This window comes from Callithrix jacchus, chromosome 12 (assembly GCF_049354715.1).
Source record: "Callithrix jacchus isolate 240 chromosome 12, calJac240_pri, whole genome shotgun sequence".
Lineage (NCBI taxonomy): Eukaryota > Metazoa > Chordata > Mammalia > Primates > Cebidae > Callithrix > Callithrix jacchus.
In genome coordinates, this window is record NC_133513.1 from 28,450,241 (window position 1) to 28,471,778 (window position 21,538).

Sequence of the window (21,538 nt, forward strand, 5' to 3'; positions counted from 1 at the left end):
TTGGAGAAGGAGTAACTGAGGCTTAGGGAAGATGGAGAACTTGACCAAAGGCACATACCTGGTGTTGAGGCCAGGATCCACACCTTGGCAATCTGCCCTCCACCCCTGCCTAAATACACGCTCTCACTTTCACTTTTTCTTTCTTCTTTTTTTTTTTTTTTTTTTTTTTGAGGTGAAGTCTTGCTCAGTCGCCCAGGCTGGAGTGCAGTGGTGTGATCTTGGATCACTGCAACCTCTGCCACCCAGGTTCAAGCCATTCTCCTGCCTCAGCCTTCTGAGTAGCTGGAACTAAAAACACACACCACCAAGCCCAGTTAATCGATGTATTTTTAGTAGAGACAGGGTTTCACCATGTTGGCCAGGCTGGTGTCAAATTCCTGACCTCAGGTGATCCTCCTGCCTCAGCCTCCCAAAGTGCTGGGATCACAGGCATAAGCCACTGCACCCGGCCCTCACTTTCACTTTTCTAGACCTACAATGAAGCATTTATTAGAGGGTTCAGGCTGATGAATGCGGCTCACACCAACCCTCCTGCTTTCCCCACCAGGGGCCCACCCTTGCCCAGGGACAGAAGAGAGAGTGCCTCTTTGAAGGGTCAGAAAGATTCAGATGTGTCTTCCAATCCTCTCCTACCAGAGTTTCTGTAACACTCATTCCTTCAACAAGTATTTACAGAGGCCAACTTGGTGCCTGTGGTACTAGGGATACAGAAATGACCTGGACAGACCAAGTCCTGCCCTAAGGTTCATGCTCTAGGAGGAGGGGCAGGAATGAACGCCCATTCAGATCCATCCACAGACTCAGTTCAGAGCACAGCAGGTGAGGCAGGCACTGCACGGCACTCAGCCCAGCTTTCTCTCTCTCTCTCTCTCACACTGTGTGACCTCAGGCAAGTTAGTTAGCCTCTCTAGGCCTCCTTCTCCTCATCTCTAAAATAGGGGTGAGATGCCTGAGGAAAGGGCCTGGCACATTGGCGAAGAGGTGGGAGCCACTGGGAGGCAGAGTGTGGACCTGGCTCCCACCTGGATGGCTCAGGGGCTGGGCAGATCAGTGAGCGCTACCCCATGAGCTGTGGCGGGCAGTCCTCAGAGCCTGGCTGCTTCTTGTCGCTGGACAGACTGGAGTTAGACTCTCCCCACTGAGCCCTTGCCCACTGTGTGTCGGAAACTCCAGGAGCTCTGCCTTTTCCCTACAACAGGGCTTTGGCCTCAAGTTTCCCCGCTGGGTTCCCCACCTAACCCACTCTGGGATCCTATATCTGTGCTGCCCTCTACTGGCCACCAGGAGGAGGGTACCTGCAGTGCGCCCACCCTGAGGATCTCTGGCGGCCCTGCCCACCCACTCGACTTCCTCCTGACGCCACACCCCCTGAAGCCGGCCACTTCCTGGCCACGCCCCTCAGAGTCCAGCCTTCTGGCTAGGTCCCAGCCTGGGTGGGCCTCGCAGTCCTGTCCCAACCTCCTGGCATTTCCCTGGAGATCAGGCCCTGAAATTCCCAGCATCCCTTGCTACACCCACTCCACTAAGTCCCTTCAAACTGCCAGAAACCAGCAGTTCCTCCAGCATAGATTTTACTTCCAATTTTTATTGAACTTATTAAAATTCTTACCTCTTCCCACCTCCCCAAAGCCCAATCTCTAGTTGGCCCTGTGCCTGGGGCCAGGCTTATTTGTATGAAAGGCCCGGTGTCCTGCAGACTCCCCCAGTCCAGGCTTCTAGCAACATGCGAAGGATGTGTCGGAATTTAAATCACGAATGATTATCATCCCAGAGGGCAGGGGAACATGACAGGGGCCTGCCCCATCTGTCCCACCTCCGGAAGACTCACTAGCTGTCACCTCCCATGATGACAGGTCCCGATCCCTTTCTAGAATCTTCAGACACTTCTGCAGGCCACTGATTTGCTTCTAACACTCCAACTCATTCATTGAGCCAACATTTATTAAGCATCCTCTGTATGCAAAGCGTGGGGCCAGCCACAGGGGATACAGCCACAAATATGGCAAGGCTATTCCTCCAAGGCTAATGAGGAGAGTGACATAAACAGTGACGTGAAATCAATTATTACAAATGCTAAAACAGAAATAGATCCAGCGACCATCTAAAACTGGCAGCTCATGGGTTGAATCGAACCTGCAGATGTTGGCAAGAGCTGTAAAAAAAAAATGATGATATTTTGGGGCCAACATTTAAAAAATCTGGAGGATTTCCATTAAAATATGGGAGTTTTGGCTTCTCTTGTAAAAAATCAGAAACTCTGGCAACACTGGGTCCACATTTCTTCTCGACAACCCTCAGCTGGAGCTGGGCCGGAGCTGGGCCGTTTCCTGCCGGCCTGCAGCAGCCAAGCCCTCAGCAGTGCCATCGCCTGCCGATCTGCTGCCCTCGTATAGCTCCCACCATACCCCCAGCTCGCTCACTCATCCACATTCCCTCCCAGGCCACTCAAGGCATCTGCATTGCAGCCTCTGAGAAAAGCCCAAAGGAGATAAAAAGGTCTGCATTGCCTGGTTTGGGGAAAGGCCTCCAAGAGGAGGCAGGCTTGGAGGTGGGCTTGGGAGGCCAGCAAGTGTTCACGAAGAGGCAGGGGGAGGAGGGAAGGAAGGAGGAAGGCAGAGGTGAGTGCAGCAGCCAGCCCAGGGGGGGAAAAGCGTTCGGGGCCTCCCATCCTGCCAGAGCTGGGGGTCTCCTGCATTGATGCGGCTCCTCATGGAGGACGGGCTCAGTTCTCCTCTGATCTCCTAGGACCTCCCTTGGACAGGTAAGAGGAAGGCTACAGGTGAGTGCAAGTTACGGAGGTGGAGGGAGCAGAAGAAGGAGAGCCTTCAAGGCTCTGGGAATCGTGGAGGGGCTTTGAGGAGAGTTTGTGACCTTCCCTCTCATAGGATTACACTTGATGACAGGCTGGTATACAGCAGGTGCTCAATAAATGTCAGCCTGTTTGCTCCCTCTCTTGTTCCTTCTTTTTCTCTCACTTCCTTCTTCCTCCCTCCATCTCTCTCTCCATCTCTGTCTCTGTGTCTCTCCATCTCTCTCTCATCTCTCTCTGTCTCCCTCCATCTCTCTCTCCTTCTGTCTCTGTGTCTCTCCAACTCTCTCTCCATCTCTCTCTGTCTCTGTCTCCCTCCATCTCTCTCTCCATCTCTGTGTCTCTCCATCTCTTTTCTATCTCTCTGTCTCTGTCTCCCTCGATCTCTATCTCTGTCTCTGTGTCTCTCCATCTCTCTCTCCTCTCTCCGTCTCTGTCTCCTTCCATCTCTCTCTCCTCTCCCTGTCTCTGTCTCCCTCCATCTCTCTCTCTTTTCCTTTCTCTGTCCCCTTAAGTGTGTGTCTCCCTCTGCCGCAGGGCCCCTGTTCTTATCTTCCTCTGCCTCCCGTCTCCTGCTCCATCTCTTGCGTCATTAGGGACCCACTGCTCTCCTCTCCTCCCTGCGCTGCCCTCCTGGCCCTGCAGATGCTGAGATGTGGGGATAGGGTGTTTCCCACGGGAGGCCCCGCCTCAAACTTCACTTCCTCTGCCTCCAAAAAAAGAAAAAAATTAATATGAGGCTGGGTGCAGTGCCTCACATCAGTAATCCAAGCACTTTACGAGGCTGAGGCAGGCAGATAGCTTGAGCCCAGGTGTTCAAGACCAGCCTGGGCAACATGACAAAACCCCATCTCTACAAAAAAATACAAACATTAGCCGGGAGTGGTGGCATCCGTCGTCTCGGCTACTCAGGAGGTTGAGGTGGGAGGATCGCCTGAGCCCAGAGAGGCTGAGGCTGCAGTGAACCATGATTGTGCCAGTATGCTCCAGCCTGGGTAACAAAGGGAGACCATGTCTCAAAACGAAAAAAAAGAAAAGAAAATGTGGTCAATCCATACAATGGAATATTATTTAACCATAAAACTAACGAAGTACTGATACGAGCTACAACACGGATGAAGCTTGAAAACATGTGAAGTGAATGAAAGAAGCCAGTCATAAAAGATCCTACGTTCTAAAATCCATTTATAGAAAATGTCTAGAATAGGCACATTCACGGAACAGAAAATAGATCAGTGGTTGCCCGGGGCTGGGAAGACTGGTGAAAAATGAGCAGTGGCTGCTAGTGGCTCGGGGTTTCTTTTGGGGGTGATGAAAATATTTTAAAATTAAGCTATGCTGATCGTTACTAAAACGCATTGAATTGCATGCTTTAAGCATGATATGTAAATGATACTTCAATAAAGTTTAAAATTTTTTGAATTAAAAATCAGGAGTTGTTTTCTCATTAAAAACAACAACAATGACAGGTTTTGGCCTTCCTCGAATGCCACGCATACAAACTCCCAAGTTTCCACTCTCGAGTTGACCACTGCTGCTATGCTCCCTGCTGTATTATATCTGGCCAGCTGCACTCATTTAAGTCACCTCCAGGCTTGCTCTGGGCATTAGATATGAGACTCCCAATCTGGAGTGAGGAGACCGTGTGTCCTGAAGTTACCAGCCTCGTTCTTCCATCTCATGTTCAGCCCTAGCAGCAAAGAGCCCTTGGGGACCAGAAGGGGCCATACGGACAGAGCCATGGATGCCCCGTAGTAGCCTACGTGGACCGTCTAGTAGCAAATCACGTGAGCCTTGAAGCCAAAATCACCACTAAGCCTGTGCCCCAGTGTTCTCAACTATAAAATGGGGACAATAAATACCTCCTACCATCATAGTGTCAGAGGCATTTGAACCAGAGTGACTCCATCTTGAAGAGGGGCTGGGTAAAATGGGGCTGAGACCTACTGGGCCGCATGTCCAGGATGTTAGGCATTCTAAGTCAGAGGGTGAGATAGGAGGTTGGGTCAGCAGAAGATACAGGTCATCTTGCTGATAAAACAGGTTGCTATAAAGAAGCCCACTAGAATCCACCAAAACCAAGATGGCGATGAGAGAGACCTCTGGTTGTCCTCACTGCTCATTATATGCTAATTATAATTCATTAGCATGCTAAGAGACACTCCCACCAGCATCATGACAGTTTACAGATGCCATGGCAATGTCAGGAAGTTACCATATATGGTTTAAAAGGGGGAGAAGCCCTCAGTTCTCAGCATTGCCCACCCCTTTCCTGGAAAACTCATCCACCACTTGTTTTGCATATAATTAAAAAATAATGTTAAGTATTCTTAATTGAGTAGCCCATGCCTCCACTCTGCCTACGGGGTGGCCATTCTTTATCCCTTTACTTTCCTGATAAAGTTGCTTTCACTGTACTCTATGGACTCACCCTGAATCCTTTCTTGCATGAGATCTAGGAACGCTCTCGTGGCCATGGATTGCAGTAACAGTAGCGCTGGACAGAGGTCATGTCTCAGCACAGAGCAGGTGCTCAACAAACGTGAGATATTGGTGCTATGATTCTTGTTTGTGATTTCAAATTCAGAAGTTCTAAAATCCAAATGTTTTTCACAACTCATCTGGTCACAATACCTGACTTGGCCTAAACTTCTTTGGAACATAAGGCTGACCTGGATGGATGTAAGGCTATTTACAATCCTTCTGTATCACCCCCCAAGCCTGCATATGTGTTTTACTGCAGAAATATGAATGGATTTGATTGTAGGGTTCTGCCCCAGCACCTGCTGGGGTGTGATGGAATGCATAGTCTATGTCTTATGTTACCTTCCAAAACCGAGAGTTCTGAATTCTGGAACACTTTCAGACCCAAGGTTTTTAAACTGGGGACTGTGACCTGGATGATGAAGATGATAATGACAAAATCAAACCCTTCCCTTTCTTTGCCAGATGTTGCATTAAAAGCAAAAAATGGTGGCACAGCCCCAGGCAAAGGCAGTAGGGAGAAAACACCAAAAAATTCTGAAGATAAATCTTCTACCAGCCCAGGGAGATGGGAGCTTAGAATTAAAATTAAGGTCCTATCCAGAAATGAAAGAGCTGAAGTGTTGCTTGCACACCTGGGCTTGGGGACAAGAATAGCACTGGCCACCTTAGCTGTAGAGGACTGAGATTCTGGAGAGCCTCAGCTTGGTCCACTACCTCGGGGAAAGGAGGGGTGAAATGGGTGGCTACAGAGGAGTGAAATCTGTAGCATCTAAAGCACGCAGGGACTCCACATAGAGGGCCAAGCTAAGCAGGCCCAGCCCTATTGCAAATGCTTAAGGCATTAGTCCCCAAACAGGGAAGATGTCCCAGGCCTCTCCCTCAATGTATCAATGGCTTGAATTGCCCCAAGTCGAACACAGCTGGGAGCAGGGAGCCAGTGACAGCTCAGCTGCAGATATGTGCTCCTGTCTCCCCATGCAGGACCCTTGTTGTATAATAAAGAATTTGACCAGCCTTTGTCCCTGCTTCCTGGGAGGGACACTCTAAATTCTTGGAAGTTTGTAATAGAAGTGTCTTTGTTATTCATGAGGCCCTTTAATCACATCAGATTTGATGCTAGCGAGATGAGATGACTCAAAGTGGGGGCTGCAGGGCGGGGTCACTAAAAAGATCAGCCTTTCAATTACAGTGCTGGGGTTTTGAGCCAGCCTGACCTCAAGGAGGGGAGGGGACTAGAGATTGAGATCATCTACATGGCCTATGATTCCATCAATCGTGCCTATGTCATAAAATCCCAATAAAAACTCTGGACACTGAAGCACAGGAGAGCGCTTTTTTTTTTTTTTATTAAGACAGGAACTTTGTCACCCAGGCTGGAGTGCAGTGGTGCAATCATGGCTCACTGCAGCTTCCTCAACCTCCCAGGCTCAAACAGTCCTGCTTCAGCCTCCCAAGTATCTGGGATGCAGGTGTGTGCTACCATGCCCAGCTAACAGGCAAGCTTCCTGGATGGTGAACACATGACATGTGAAAGGGTGATTTGTCCTGATTCCACAAAGAGACAGCATGGGAGCTCTGCATCGAGACCCTTCCTGACCTTACCCTGTGTGTCTCTTCCTTTGTCTGGTCCTGAACTGTATTCTTTATAATACAGCTGTCACCTTAAGTAGAGTGACTTCTGAATTCTGTGAGTCATTGTAGTGAATTATCAAAGTCTTGAATTTGAGGCCAGTTGGTCAGAGGTGACAGTGGCCTGGGACCCCTGAACTTGCAGCTGGCATCTGAGGTGGGGAAGGTCTTGTTGAGGACTGTGCATTAAACCTGCGGAGTGTGGTGCTGCCTCTGGGTAAATGGTATCAGAACTGCATCACCATGGACCAGCTGGTGTCAGAACCCCCTGGTCTTGAGTTGACTTTCTATGGCAGACATTGTCTTGCCTCCATTCATATCTCCTTGGCCCATGCCAGGCATCACCTGTGGCTTTGGCTAGGCAGTTCCCATGCACGTTGGTGGCTTCTTTCCTCAAAGACTTGCATTCTTAAGTGGAGGTCGGAGATGAGGAGTAAATGTCACTGCTTTCTCAGCCCTTGTATGAGCAGTTCTGGGCATGCTCTACTCAGTCTCCATGAGGGACTGAGCCCCAGCGGGCCACAGTGGTTACCTTCTCCTCAGTCCTCCCTTTAATGCCTTTCCTCCCTTCCTGGCATCCTTCTCTACTCTTCCACCATACTAAGATCAGCTCCCGAAAAAACTGCTTGCACCTGAATCTCCATCTTAGGGTCTGCTTTGGAGAAACTCAAAATAAGACCTCAGCCACACCAGGGGCATGCCAACAGACCCAACCAAACCTGGCTAATCAGTGAAATTCATCCTCTGGCAGGGTGATTTGTTTCAAAATGAATCTCTGAACCTAGCTGATCCAATTATAGTCCTCCTTGGACAAAGCTCCAAGCAGACGATATTGGAAGGGAGCTCTCTCTACCTCTAGAATTTTAAATTAGCCTGGGCTACCTGTAGCCATCCTTCCCTCTGCATGGAGAGGGCCTGATTGAGAATGATAATACAGAAGGAGGCAGAGTTTAGAGATACAGACTCCAGATTACATGACCACCTGGATGCAGCTATGCCTGAAGCCCAGACTCTTCACTTTTCAATTACCGAAACAATAGACTTCCAGCACCATCCCCCCTTTTTTTCTTCAGCTAATTTGATCACGTTCTTGTCACTTGCAAATAAAAGAATCTTTAATAGTATGTAAATATTCATCTTTATGACTTAGAGCCTCTACTTTTTTTTTTGAGACAGAGTCTTGCTCTGTTGCCAGGTGCCAGGCTGGAGTACAGTGGCGAGATCTCGGTGCACTGCAACCTCCACCTCCTGGGTTCAAGCAATTCTCCTGACTCAGCTTCCCAAGTAGCTGGGACCACAGGCACGTGCCACCATGCCCAGCTAATTTTTGTATTTTTTAGTAGAGACAGGGTTTCACCATGGTCTCGATCTCTTGACCTCGTGATCCACCCACCTCAGCTTCCCAAAGTGCTGGGATTACAGGTGTGAGCCACCGTGCCGGGCGACCCACTGCATTTTAAAAAAATACTTGCCCTCATTGTTCAACACCCACCTATGAGTGAGAACCTATGCGGTGTTTGATTTTCTGTTCTTGTGTCAGCTTGCTGAGAATGATGGTTCCAGCATGAAGAGAAATGCCAGATATAGGTGATGGGGAGGAAGGCAGCAAATCACACTGCCACGTGTGTACCTATGCAACAATCTTGTACGTTCTTCACAGGTACCCCAAAACCTAAAATGCAATTAAAAAAATACAGAAAAAATACCTGCCCTCTAAGCTATGAGTAAGCAACAGAGTCTGCTAGGCCAGGGGAACTGAACAGAAGGGGCTATGTGGGGGATTCCTTTAGGACAGATTAAGGTGGCAGGGGTGACTAGTGGAATTAGGGTCCCAGCAAACTTGTCCTAAGATAATTTGTGGCCATTTAAAGGAAGAAACATAAACACAGTAAGACAAAAGTCACCACAATAAGAGTAAGCTCCATGAAAATGCCAAGGAAGTAAGGAAGAAGTGGGATGGGAAGGAAGCCTTGCCTGGGGGAAGGTGCCATGATTGGACACAGAACTTAGATCTGAGCTTCCTGGCAGCCAATGGAAAAAAGCAAACTCAGTGAGCTCCATGGCTCACATTCACTCCCAAAAGGCAGCACTGATCAGATTGTAAGGCAAATGGCTCTGTAAATGTGCTTTCCTGAGAAGCCACATGCTGCCTGGCTGCTGGCACTGGTAACAGGCCCAGGGGAGTTCCACTCTGCCTGCTTACAACCTAGTTTCTGAGGATGCAGGTATGGACAGTGCAGTGGGATCAGCGCGCCTTGCTCCTCAGCCCCCAGGCCTCCAGGTCCCCAAACTCCTGTCCAGAGAACACCAGTGGCACCCACCCCGCAGGCCATAGAGGAGGGTACTCTTCACCTCAAGCCACACTCTTAAGATGGCACCTGAAACTCAGATTTCAAAGAGTTACCTTGTCTTTGGGAATCTGGGTTTTATTGTGAAATTTCATTTTCTCTTCAGGTAACAAAATAGACTTGCTGATTTCTCCTTGAGGCTGATTATTTCCTGGAGATGGACAGGTTTCTCTTTGTACCAGTGCTGTTTTTCCTGAAAGCCCACAGTTAGCCGGACTGTGCAGGAATTTTCCAAATCTCTTTTTTCCTAAGTAGATCAGCCTCCTTTTTCAGAGGCGCTAGGGGAGGAACAAAAATATACCCAGCCGGCTCTCACTGCCCTTTCTGGATCTAAGTCCCTGGCCACCAGGGAGCAAGAGGGTGGCAGAGCCCACTCGACCGAAGTCACAAGACTCAGGGAAGTGGGGACGTGGGCAGCGAGAGCCACTCCTGGTCTCGAATTAGTCTTGCTCTGCTGGGAGAGCAGCAGAGCCCAGTTCAGGCCCACATGACGACTTTCATGGGCCCTTGGCACTTTTGCCATCGTAGACCGATTCCTCCATAAAAGATGTATTAGGATTTACCTTTCATGACAGTAATGGTACAAAGACAAATATGACCCTGTCTAGATTCATTCTTATAACTTCATTATTATTATCTTCTTTTTTTTTTGTTCCTTCTGATTTTAAAAGAAGTCAAAATTAAACATTTCGTGGGTTTGTAGACGTATTGTGAGCTTCAAGCCCTGTGCCGGCTCAAGAAGGTGACCATGGGAGCCAAAAGTCACCACCCTGAACTTCCCAGTCCCCTGCCCCTCCCCCACCCTGTCCCTCGGCCCTGGGGGCCGCTTTCCTGTACAACCCTCTGCTGCCAGCAACACCGAGTGGAGAGACAGCCTTGATCCTTGTTCTCCCTTCACTGAAGCATCCAAATCCCAGCCCCTAGGCCCCAGCCTTGAAAGTCACCCACCCTTGATATCTGATCAAATTGCCCCAGTCTTGTTTTGACAGTGGTGGCCCCTGCGGCCACGATCTGTCCCTCAGTTTATTCAAGGACAGCTAGGAATTATTATAATAATAACAATAACCACCTGAAGTCCCAGGTGCAAAGCTCTGCTCAGAGCACCTCACCATGGCACACTCTAGGGTTCAACACGTTACAAGCTATGCCACTGTCAGTTTTCTGATCTGTAGAATGGATGTAATGTTAGTCTTTCTCTCTCTAGAATGAGTAAAGAGATTAACACCTGTGGCAGACTTATGCCAGGGCCAGCGCATAGTAGCATCTGTCAGAGAAAAAAAATGTTTTTTTAAGAGACAGATTCTTGCCCAGGCTGGAGTGCAGTGGCATGATCATTGCTCACTGCAACCTTGACCTCCTGTGCTCAAGGATCCTCCTGTCTCGGCCTCCTGAGTAGCTATGTATTAGTCCGTTCTCACACTCCTAATAAAGACATACCCAAGACTGGGTAATCTATTAAAAAAAAGAGGTTTAATTGACTCACAGTTTTGTCTGGCTGGGGAGGCCTCAGGAAACTTACAATCATGGTGGAAGGGGAAGCAAACACATCCTTCTTCACATGGTGGCAGGAGATAGAGTGAGTGCTGAGCAAAGGAGGGAGCCCTTATAAAACCATCAGCTCTCGTGAGAAGTCATTCTTTATCATGATAACACCGTGGGGGAAACCACCTCCATGATTCAGTTACCTCCGCCTGGTTCTGCCCTTAACCTGAGGGAATTATCACAGTTCAAGGTGAGATTTAGGTGGGGACACAGAGCCAAACCACAACAAGCTGGGACTAAAGGCTCACATCACTAAACCCAGCTATTTGTTTTTCATAGAGACAGGGTCTCTATGCTGCCCAGGCTGATCTCAAATTTCAGGCCTCAAGTGCGAGGCCCTTCTGCCTCCCAAAGGGCTGCGGTTACAGATATGAGCTGTCACACCCGCCCTGTTAAATAAAAACTTATATAGACACTCAGTAAAAATGGTAAGGAAGACTTATTCAGAGGGACCACTGCCGGTGGGGGTTGCAGTCGTGGGGAGAGATCAGGCTCTGCTCTGAGTACAAGGACCAGTGGGGATTCATAGCCAAGGAGCAGGCTGGGGTTCACAGATGAAAATCACTAGGAAGCAGCATCGGGGAAGGGCGGTTCTGGCTAAACTCACTCGAGAGGGTTTTTGCTGATGGCAGCCACGGTGATAACACAATCAGGGATGAGGGAGGAGGAATTTGATCAGATATCAAGAGTGGGGTGTGTTTGATAAACAGATCCAGTAGGATTCTTGCTAAAACTCAACTGAGTAGACCAAGGACAGAGCCCAGGATTGAGGTCTGGTCAGAAAGAGGACTCAGAGGGGCCTGATTCAAACCAGGTCAAAGCAGAGTCTTTATCGCATCTCTGTCAATGATGGCTACTGGGATTAATCATAATGAGTGAATGAATTATAGTTCCGTTGTCCTTTGCTATTCACAGGGGATTGGTTCTAAGACTCCCCATGGGCACTAAAATCCAAGGATGCTCAAGTCCCTGATATAATTTGGGGCCCACGCTTGTAATCTCAGCACTTTGGGAGGCCAAGGAGGGAGGACTGCTTGAGGACAGGAGTTCAAGACCAGCCTGAGCCAACACAGCAAGAACCCATCTTCACAAAAAATTTAAAAATTAAAAAAAATTAGCTGGGCATGGTGTCATGCACCTGTAGTCTCAGCTAGTAGGGAGGCTGAGGTGGGAGGATCACTTGAGCCCAGGAGATCGAGGCGCAGCAGGCCGTGATTGTGCCACTGCACTGTAGCCTGGGCAACAGAGCAAGACCCCATCTTCAAAAGTAATAATAGAATTTTTTTAACTTTTAAAAAATGGCTTACTATTTGCATACAACCTATGTGCATCCTCCTGGATACTCTAAATCATCTCCAGATCACTTGTAAAACCTAGTGCGACATGAATGATACGTACATAGTTGTTATACTGCATTGTTGTTAAATTTGTATTATTTTTATTGTTGTATTGTTATTTTTGATTGCTTTTTTTCCCCAAATGGTTTCCCTCTGGGGTTGGTGGAATCCACAGATGCGGAACCCATGGCTGTGGAGCGCTGACTGTAATCGGTTAGAGGAAGGGCTGTCCTGGTCTCTGCCTTCTTCACCACCCCAGAAGGCATTGACCTTGGGCTGAGCTGGTCCAGCAGACGTCAGAGCCCAGCCTCTCCCAAGATGGACCTGGCTGTTGGCTTCTGCCCAATCCTGACTGCCAGCTCTTCCTAGACAGAAAGCAGCACTTTCCCTCCCCCAGGAACAGAGCAGAAGCCCTCTCCACCTCCCCCCAAGTCCCTCACCACCCCTTGCCCTGTTTCCAACGGGCTCCCTAAAGACCAGCCTCCCATGCCTTCCTGGCCAGACGCCCAGCTCTCTGCAGCAGCCTTAAAGTTTATCTCCTCATATCATGCCTCTCCTGTTTATCTTCTCCCAGGCATGAATACAAAATCCTTTCTCTCCACCACTTGCTACCTCAGTCTTACTCCAGCATCTGGCTGCTACGTACTTCTCAGTCACTGTTTTCTGAAGACTTAAAATCTTTGTCGGCCTGCCTGGTCACTCCTGCAGTGCAGGCCTGTGAAAAGAGCACAGGGCTTTGAAGCCACGGGAGCTGGTTTAATCCCAGCTCCGCAATGACCAGCTGCATGACCTTGGGCAAGTCAATTAACCTCCCTGAGCCTGGACTGTTTATCTGCCTGGAATTATGGAGACAATCTTATTTGCTTTCACAGTGGGTCTGCCCACTAGGAGAAAACCTGTGTTGGCTTATTTGTTTTCTTGAGGGGTAGAAACTTTGAGAAGTCCTTGGAAGTGGAAGAAAGAGTCCCCCACCTTCTGCCCCCTACAAGGAGCCTGCCTGCAAGAACTGGTGGTGTTTGCTTGTGGCCAATGGCAGACTTCTGTTGTGTGGCTGGAGTGAGCAGGCTGGGGGAAGGGCTGCATGCTTTGGAAAATGGAAGTGATTTTTTGATGATTATTGCAGGGAAAAAAAAGGAGAGATGAACCCGCTGATGAAGGAGATGGGGCCGGATGCCTTCCCCCAGGGACATCACGCCCAAACCATCTAAGACAGACTGATCATCTCCTCTCCAGCCCCTTCCCCTTCTTCCCCATCTTGGTAAGACCACTGGTCACCCCATCCCAAGCCAAAGGACAACTGAGGGATCTCCCAGGTCAGGGGCCCTCTGACCATCTGGCCCCTTCTCAGGATAAAGTTTTGTGCTGCATAATATGAAATGCGTAGAATTACGGCGGCAACCAATCACACTGAAACAGAGCTAGCAACATATTTAAACAAACCGTTGTATAGGAACGTGTGTGCTGTTTCGTTAACATGTGAAACGAGGTTCAGTAGAAACTCTAATAAGCACCATACTTTTGAAGGAGTGCGTTTGGAGGTAGCTGTGGTGAGATTTCATGAAAAGTATGGATTACTGTTGGACTATGTCACGGGTGTCCTCCCCACTACTGTGATTTGTTGGAGGAAATGCTAAAGGACAGTTAATTTCGTGTTAGAAAATTAAAGATGCTATTTCCCCCGACTGGGTTCACACACCCTCTGGATTCTGTGTACTCCAAGCTAGAAACCCTTGACTTTGACTCTATTTTCCCCTAACCACCCAGTCCCACCCACCCCTCCCAACCAGTCCTCAAGCCCTGATGACTTGACCTCCTGCACACTGGACCTGCCCCTGTCCCCACCCATTCTCCACTTGGGCCTTGCTGCTTTGCACCAGTATGGCTCCAGCAGCCTCTGACTGGCCTCCCCACCTCCATTCTTGCTCCCTTCCCTCTGTGCTCCACCCTGAACCCAGACGGACCATTCCTGATATGGTCTGGCTGTGTCCCCATCCAAATCTTATCTTGAATTGTACCTCTCATAATTTCCATGTGTCAGGAGAGGGACCTAGTGGGAGGTAATTGAATCATGGGGATAGGTTTCCCTGAGCTGTTTTTGTGATAGTTTCATGACAGTGGATGGTTTTATAAAGGGGGAGTTTCCCCGCACACGCTCTCTTGCCTGCCGCCATGTAAGACATGACTTTGCTCCTCATTTGCCTTCCACCATGTTTGTGAGGTCTCTCCAGCCAGGTGGATCTGTGAATCTATTAAACCTCCCTCCTTTATATATCACCCAGCCTCAGATATGTCTGTAGTAGCAGCATGAGAATGGACGAGTACAACCCCCAAATGCAAACCTGACCATGTTGTACCTTGCTCCACACTTCAGTGGTTCCCTATTGCCTATATGGTAAAATCCAAAGACCTCTATGCAGCACTGAGACCCTCACAAAACTCTCCAGCTTCATCTCTCAACATTCCTCCTCTCCCTGCTCCCAGTCCTCCCAGAATATGCCGCATCATCAGGAAGTCACTGACTCCACCTGGAATGCCCTCCCCAAGATGTCTACCAAGCAGACTTTCACTTGTTTTCCAAGTCTCACTCAAATGCTGCCTTCCCTCTGCCCACCCCCTTCATCCCCACTCCCTGGGAAAATGTGGGTGCCCTTCCCACAGGGCTGTTAACACATCCAGTCCATAGAAGTCCATGGACCATGTCAGAAACATCTGAGGAATATGTCTCTCCACAAGATCACAAACTTGGCCAGATGTGGTGGCTCATGCCTATAATCCCAGTGCTTTGAGAGGCTGAAGCAAGAGGATTACTTGAGCCCAGGAGTTGGAGACTAGCCTGGGCAACATAGCAAGACCCAACTCTACAAAACATTTTAAAAATTACTTGGGCAAGGTGGGGGGAATGGAGGTCGCCTATAATCCCAGCTACTTAGGAGGCTGAGATGAGGTATCACTTGAACCCTGCACATCAAAGCTACAATGAGCCATGATTGCACCACTGCTCTCCAGCCTGGACAACAAAGCAAGACAGTCTTTTTCCTTCAACTCCCCCAAAACAGCACGTGCCCAGTTAGGCCTTCAGTGAATATTGGTTGAGTAAATAAATAAAAGATGGAGAAAAAAAAGGATAAACAAGGTTTCGGTCCTTGGATGGCTAGGGATGGGGCGCAAGGGGGCCAAAATGCATGTTGTATGTGTTGTGACAATTTTCCTACTTTTCTTCTTTTCTTTACCATCATGATTGGATTTCCTACATCCTGACGATGACAGATCGGCATGTTTTGATCTACGGCATGTGCTCTAATTTCTTGTCTGCAGCTCTCTATTCTTTGAAAGATCCCTCTGTCAAATGTACATACCTCAATTAGGAGAGATTACTTCGCTTACCAAGAGGCTCATCGTTTCGGTTTCATTAAATAGAGAGTTCTTCCAATGCGTGAAGAATAGGATTAAATTTACAGAAATTCAATTTACACTCAGCTTTTGAAGAGCAAATGTCTTACACAGCCAAGCCACTGTTCTGTCTGCCAGGCCTCCTGAAGTTCTAGTTTATAGGCTTCCTTTATTCCCTTCCTGCGTAATCCCAGCTTAACCCCTGATGACTGGGAGCTGCTGCGGCGACCCTGGGCACCTGCCCACCAAATCTAAGTGTTTGCTTGGAATCATCTGTCTCCACCTTCCCGAGTCATATGATGCAGCTGACTCTCCCATTCTTCCTGAAACCCTCAAAATCCCTGGCTCGTGACCTTTCCCCACAATCCCTGCCCAGCCCGCACTTGCTATTGAGCTTCCAGATGTGTTTGATCATTCGACTTCCAAAGCAGCATCTCCACGTGGAGTTCTCAAAGCCAGATGAGCTCAGAAAGAGGAGTTACATGCCCTCAAACCCAAATCGCTGCCTCCTCCTCCTCCTTCTTCTTTTCTTTCTTCTTTCTTTCTTCCTCTTCCTCCTCCTTCTTCATCTTTCTTTCTTCTTTCTTCTTCTTCTTTTTTTTTTGAGATGGAGTTTTGCTCTGTAGCCCAGGCTGTAGTGCCGTAGTACGACCTGGGCTCACTGCAACCTCCACCTCCTGGATTCAAGCAATTCTCCTGCCTCAGCTTCCTGAGTAGCTGGGATTATAGGCATGTGCCACCACTCCTGGCTAATTTTTGTATTTTTAGTAGAGATAGGGTTCCACCATCTTGGCCAGGCTGGTCTCAAACTCCTGACCACCCGCTTTAGCCTCCCAAAGTGCTGGGATTACAGGCATGAGCCACTGCACCCAGCCTAGGCTTCTCTTTTATATCCCGGGGAAAGGCGGTGCAGTCAGCCCATTCTACACAACCACTGCCCTCTCCCTGATGCTGCAAATCCAGTCCATCACAGACCGTGTGGCACTGATCTCCTGAAGACATCTCAGGTTCATCTGCCTCTCCCCCCCGCCCACACGTGTTATGCTTCTTGAGGTCTGGGGCTGTCTGCTTTTGTTCATTGCTATGACCTCAGAACCTGGGCCAGCACTTGGCATGTGACAGATGCTTAGTCAATATATGTTAGACATTTTTTCACAAATGACAAAACTCAGGCTCACAGAAGAGAAACGATTTCTCCCATGTCTCCCAGTTGGTACAACCAAGGCTCACCCCAAGGGCAGCACTTCTTGCCTCTGCTGTGAGAGGCCACGGGACCAGCCATGCCTTACCTGAGAGCACCGTGAAGACAGCCGCGAAGGCGTTGAGCTTGAGCCCGTCGATGACATTGCTGGAGTGGAAGAGCTCGAGACACATGAGGCTGAAGCCAACCACCAGCAGCAGAATGTACAGCACCTCAGAGACCACAGACAGCCACAGGACCCCTGTCCAACAGAGGCAGACAGGCGTGAGACCAGGGGGATCCCAAGACGGACCTACCCCGTGCCTATTCCTCCCACACCCTTGGAGGATAGCAAGTCATTTTAGAGTAGACCCTGGCTCTGGGGTAGGTCCTGATTGATGATGGAAGGCTGTCATGGCCGCCCCATCCTTGTCTGCAGGGGCCGGCTCAGAACCCAAGCTTAAGTCAGCCAGTGCCCAGAGCACAGCAGTCTCTGGAGGCCCATCACTGGGGAAGAACTTTTATCCTGTGACTGGTCCAGGGAATCCCTTTCTTTAGATGATCACCACTGAGAGCCAGCTTGCGGCCATGGAGCCACCAGTTTAGGGTGAAGCTGACACTGGAGACACAGAGAAGAGTGAGGGAACAATGGCCTCATCAGACCAACCACCAACGCTGGGAGCTGCCCTGTTCTGGATTTCATGAGATAAACTGCTGTGTTGTTAGCCCGGTTAGTGTGAGGTTCTCTGTCACTTCCAACTATACATTTTGCTTTGTTCTTTTTTTGTTTGTTTGCTTTTGTGGGTTTTTTTTTGCTAAAGGGTCTCATTCTGTTACCCAGGCTGGAGTGCGGTGGTGCTATCATGGCTCACTGCAGCCTCAAACTCCTGGGCTCAAGCCATCCTACCACCTCAGCCTCCCAAGTAGATGGAAATATGGGAGTACACCACCACATCTAGCTAATTTTTTATTTTTTGTAGAGATGGGGGTCTCGCCATGTTTCCCAAGCTGTTCTCAAACTCCTGGGCTCAAGCTATTTGCCTGCTTCAGCCTCCTTGAGTGCTGGGATTAGAGGCATGAGCCACCACATTCGGTCACCTGTGGCTCTATGTATGCCACCTCACACACAAGGTCCCTCAAGCCACACCTACACTTTTATCTGCCCTGTATCCTACCTCACATTTTTTCTACCATTGCTACTTCCACACTTCAACCTTGTGGTTCTCCCAGTCAGCCATGTTCGGGTGGGGTCCTGCCCTCCTGGCATAGCTGATTGGTCCAGTATGATCATCTGACTTTTAACTGACCAATCAAAGTCTTCCTCTAGGAATCTGCACTTAGAACCACTGAAATAGAGAGAAGGAGAGAGAAGCTCAGATGAGAGTCTGAGCATTCTGGCCACATGAGCACCTGGTTCCAGCTGTTCCTGAAGGCCACATGCCCTCCTGTCCTTCCAGTGGTTTGGCAGTTCAACCTTTCTTTGTATTCCCTGAGATAGTACAGCTCCCTTTTCCTACAAATTGGTCCGAATTGGATTGCCATCATTTGCAATCTAGTTTATGGGGCATCTGCTGTCTTCTCTACCCATATTATCATAGTGCCCGCATGCTTTTCACTGGGAGAGTCTTTTTCTTCCCCCCGTCTTCATGGTTCCATTGCTGACCCATATCTGGGCTCCATGCTGGGGCTCATGACTCATGGCTAGCCAGTCAGAGCCCCATGTCCCTCCGACTCCAGTCACTGGTTCAGGAATGAACTTCTCTAGACCTCAGTTCCTTCGTCCATAAAATGGGGGTGATGGCTGGGTGTGGTGGCTTGTCCCTATAATCCCAGCACTTTGGGAGGCTGAGGCAGGTGGATCACCTGAGGTCAGAAGTTCAACAACAGCTTGGCCAACATGGTGAAACCTGTCTCTACCAAACTACAAAAAATTAGCCAGGTGTGGTGGTGCCCATCTGTAATCCCAGCTACTCAGGAGGCTGCAGCAGGAGAATTGCTTGAAACCGGGAGGCAGAGGTTGCAGTGAGCTGAGATCTCACCACAGCACTCCAGCCTGGGTGACAGACTCCATCTCAAAAAAAAAAAAAAAAAAAATCAAGTAAAACTTGGCTGGGCGTGGTGGCTCACACCTCTAATTCCAGCACTTCGGGAGTCTGAGGCAGATGGGTCACCTGAGGTCAGGAGTTTGAGACCAGCCTGGCCAACATGGTAAAACCCTGTCTCTACTAAAACTACAAAAATTAGCCAGGCATGGTGGTGTGCACCTATAATACCAGCTACTCGGGAGGCTGAGGCAGAAGAATGGCTTGAACCTGGGAGGCAGAGGTTGCAGTGAGCCAAGATCACATCACGGCACTCCAGCCTGAGCAACACAGTGAGACTCTGTCTCAAAAAATAGAAAACAAAATAGGGGTAACAACATCTGTCTCGCGGTGTTGTGGTGTTACAAGGATCCAGTTGCCCAGCAATGTGGGGAGCTTATGTTAGCACATAGTAAGAGCTCAAGTCATTTATACTATTACACTTTTTTTAGAAGAACATGGTGGGGATATATCCAATGGGGACTGGGAATAGAGCCCAGGGGCTCTTGCTGAGGTTAAGGCCAGAGAGAAAGTCAAGAGGGAGAAACCGCATTGTGGGGGCACATATGATTTCTGAAAGAAAAAGTACCAAATAGAAGATGGAACTAGGAACACATTCCCATAGGCTGCCTTCCAGGCCACACTGGTCATGTGGTTCCAGCAAGACCCACGCGTTAGAGAAGGGGCTACGGAGCAGGCCTGGGCAGTAACACATGGACCCACGACCCAAGTCTGTTCAAGGACAATCAACCTCAGTACTTTTGCAGGAACTACGGGGAGGGAGAAGCCTGCCCACCTCCCTTCCTTCCTTCTTCTCTTCTTCTCTCTTTCTTTCCTTTCTGAGCAGAGTCTCACTCTGTCACTACGCTGCATGCAGTGCGGTGGTGTAATCATACATAGCTCACTGCAACCTCCACCTCTTGGGCTCAAGCAGTCCTCCCTCCTCAGCCTCCTGAGTAGCTGGGAGTACAGGCATGCACCACCATGCCCAGCTTACTTTTGTATTTTTTGTAGAGATGGTGTTTCACCATGTTACACAGGCAGGTTTCGAACTCCTAAGTTCAAGTGATCGTTCTCCCTCAGCCTCACAAAGTAATGGGAATGTAGGCATGCGCCACCATGCCCAGCACTAGAAGCCTTTTCTTCTTACCAGGTTTGAGGCTAGAAGGATGTAAAGATGGAATGGACTGAATTACCAGGTAGCAAGAGCCTTCATGAGAGTGAACCCAGTGCCAAGGGAGGCAGAGCCAAGAGATGGAGGAAGACTGCATCCTGATGACATTGTTTGAGCCCCTAGATCCAGCCATGCCTGAAGCTGCGAGTCCTTTGTTCCTTCAATCACATGAACCAATTAACTCTTTGTCATGCCTATGCCAGTTTGAGGAGAATTTCCATCACAACCAGGAGTCCTTATCTTCAGCTTTTCTATTCTCCAAAGCTGCCAAACCTGTCCTTTTTCAGCTCTCTGCCTTTGCACAAGTTGTTCCCTCCACCTGGACTGCCCCAGGGACATCCAAGAAATACTATTTATCAAATAAAATAAATGAACAGTAAATTCTGAGTCCCTACCTGCTCCCTGACGAAGAACCCAGATGCTGAAACACCCATTCTCGTTCCTAGCGCAACAGCGCTTTTAGAGTTTCACAGAACTTCTCTTTTCCTCTTCTTTCCTTTTTTTCTTTTCTTTTTTTTCCCCCCTACCAAAATATCACATCTCCTGGGCAATTCCTTGAATTTTTGTAAGAGAATAATGTGCTCTTGGCAGCCTGGATGTTGTTAAAACACCCCCTGGCACTGCACACTCAGCCTCCGAACCCTTCGCTGGCCCGAGGCCCACCAGGCAGCGGAGAGCGCAGCAAGAAATTCAGAGAGCGCTGAGGCTGCGGGAGGGTGGCCGCCCCCAGGGGGTTTCATTCCCAACCCAACTGCCTTTACCTCAGAGCTGCTGATGCTCCTCTCGCTGGGTTTCCAGCCCCTGCTGGTGCCGGCAGGGACCGCCCCTCATCATGGCGCTGCTCACTGACTCAGCTGCCTCCCCCGCGCAGCCCCCACACCGCAGGGGGTGCGTTCAACCCTGCCCACGTGGGTCCCGGGCCAGGACGCCTCCCCCGCACCTCCCCTCACAGCGGCGCCCAGCTCTGCTCTTTCAGAATTGATGGGAGATGGGCTGGAGCTTGGAGGTGGGGATGCTCCAGAAGTAACTTAGCTATGGGGAAACAGGCAAGGGGTCCCCGATGCCTGGCGGGGTTGTGCTTATTTATTTATTGAGACAGAGTCTGGCTGTGTTGTCCAGGCTGGAGGGCAGTGGCGCCATCTCGGCTCGCTGCAACCTCCACCTCCCAGGTTCAAGCAATTCTTCTGCCTCAGCCTCCCGAGTAGCTGGGATTGCAGGCACCTGCCACCATGCCTGGCTAATTTTGGTATTTTTAGTAGAGATGGGGTTTCCGCCATGCTGGCCAGGCTGGTCTCGAACTCCTGACCTCAAATGATCCACCCACCTCGGTCTCCCAAATGGGATTACAAGCCTGAGCAGCACCCAGCTGGGTTGTGCCATATATATATATATATATATATATATATATATATAATATGAGAGAGAGAGAGAGAGTCTTGCTCTTTGTCCAGGCTGGAGTTCAGTGGCATGATCATAGCCCACTACAGCCACTAACTCCTAGCCCCAGGCCATCCTCTTGCCTCAGCCTACGTAGTAGCTATGACTACAGGTAAGTGCCACG

At 49.3% G+C, this 21,538-nt stretch overlaps 1 protein-coding gene across 6 annotated transcripts in view; it reads right to left on the bottom strand.

Annotated features, from left to right (window-relative positions):
• Positions 1–21,538, bottom strand: part of GSG1L (GSG1 like) — a 279,871-nt gene that overhangs the window by 80,107 nt on the left and 178,226 nt on the right. For 3 of the 6 annotated variants that reach the window (XM_035267252.3, XM_035267253.3, XM_035267250.3), the window contains one exon: positions 16,832–16,984. The exons of 2 other annotated variants lie outside the window; for them this stretch is intronic. In XM_035267252.3, the coding sequence (XP_035123143.2) occupies positions 16,832–16,984 (153 nt within the window). Of the gene's footprint in view, positions 1–16,831; positions 16,985–20,738; positions 20,830–21,538 lie in introns of those variants that run through there. One more of the 6 variants, XM_078345005.1, reaches the window with a different exon arrangement.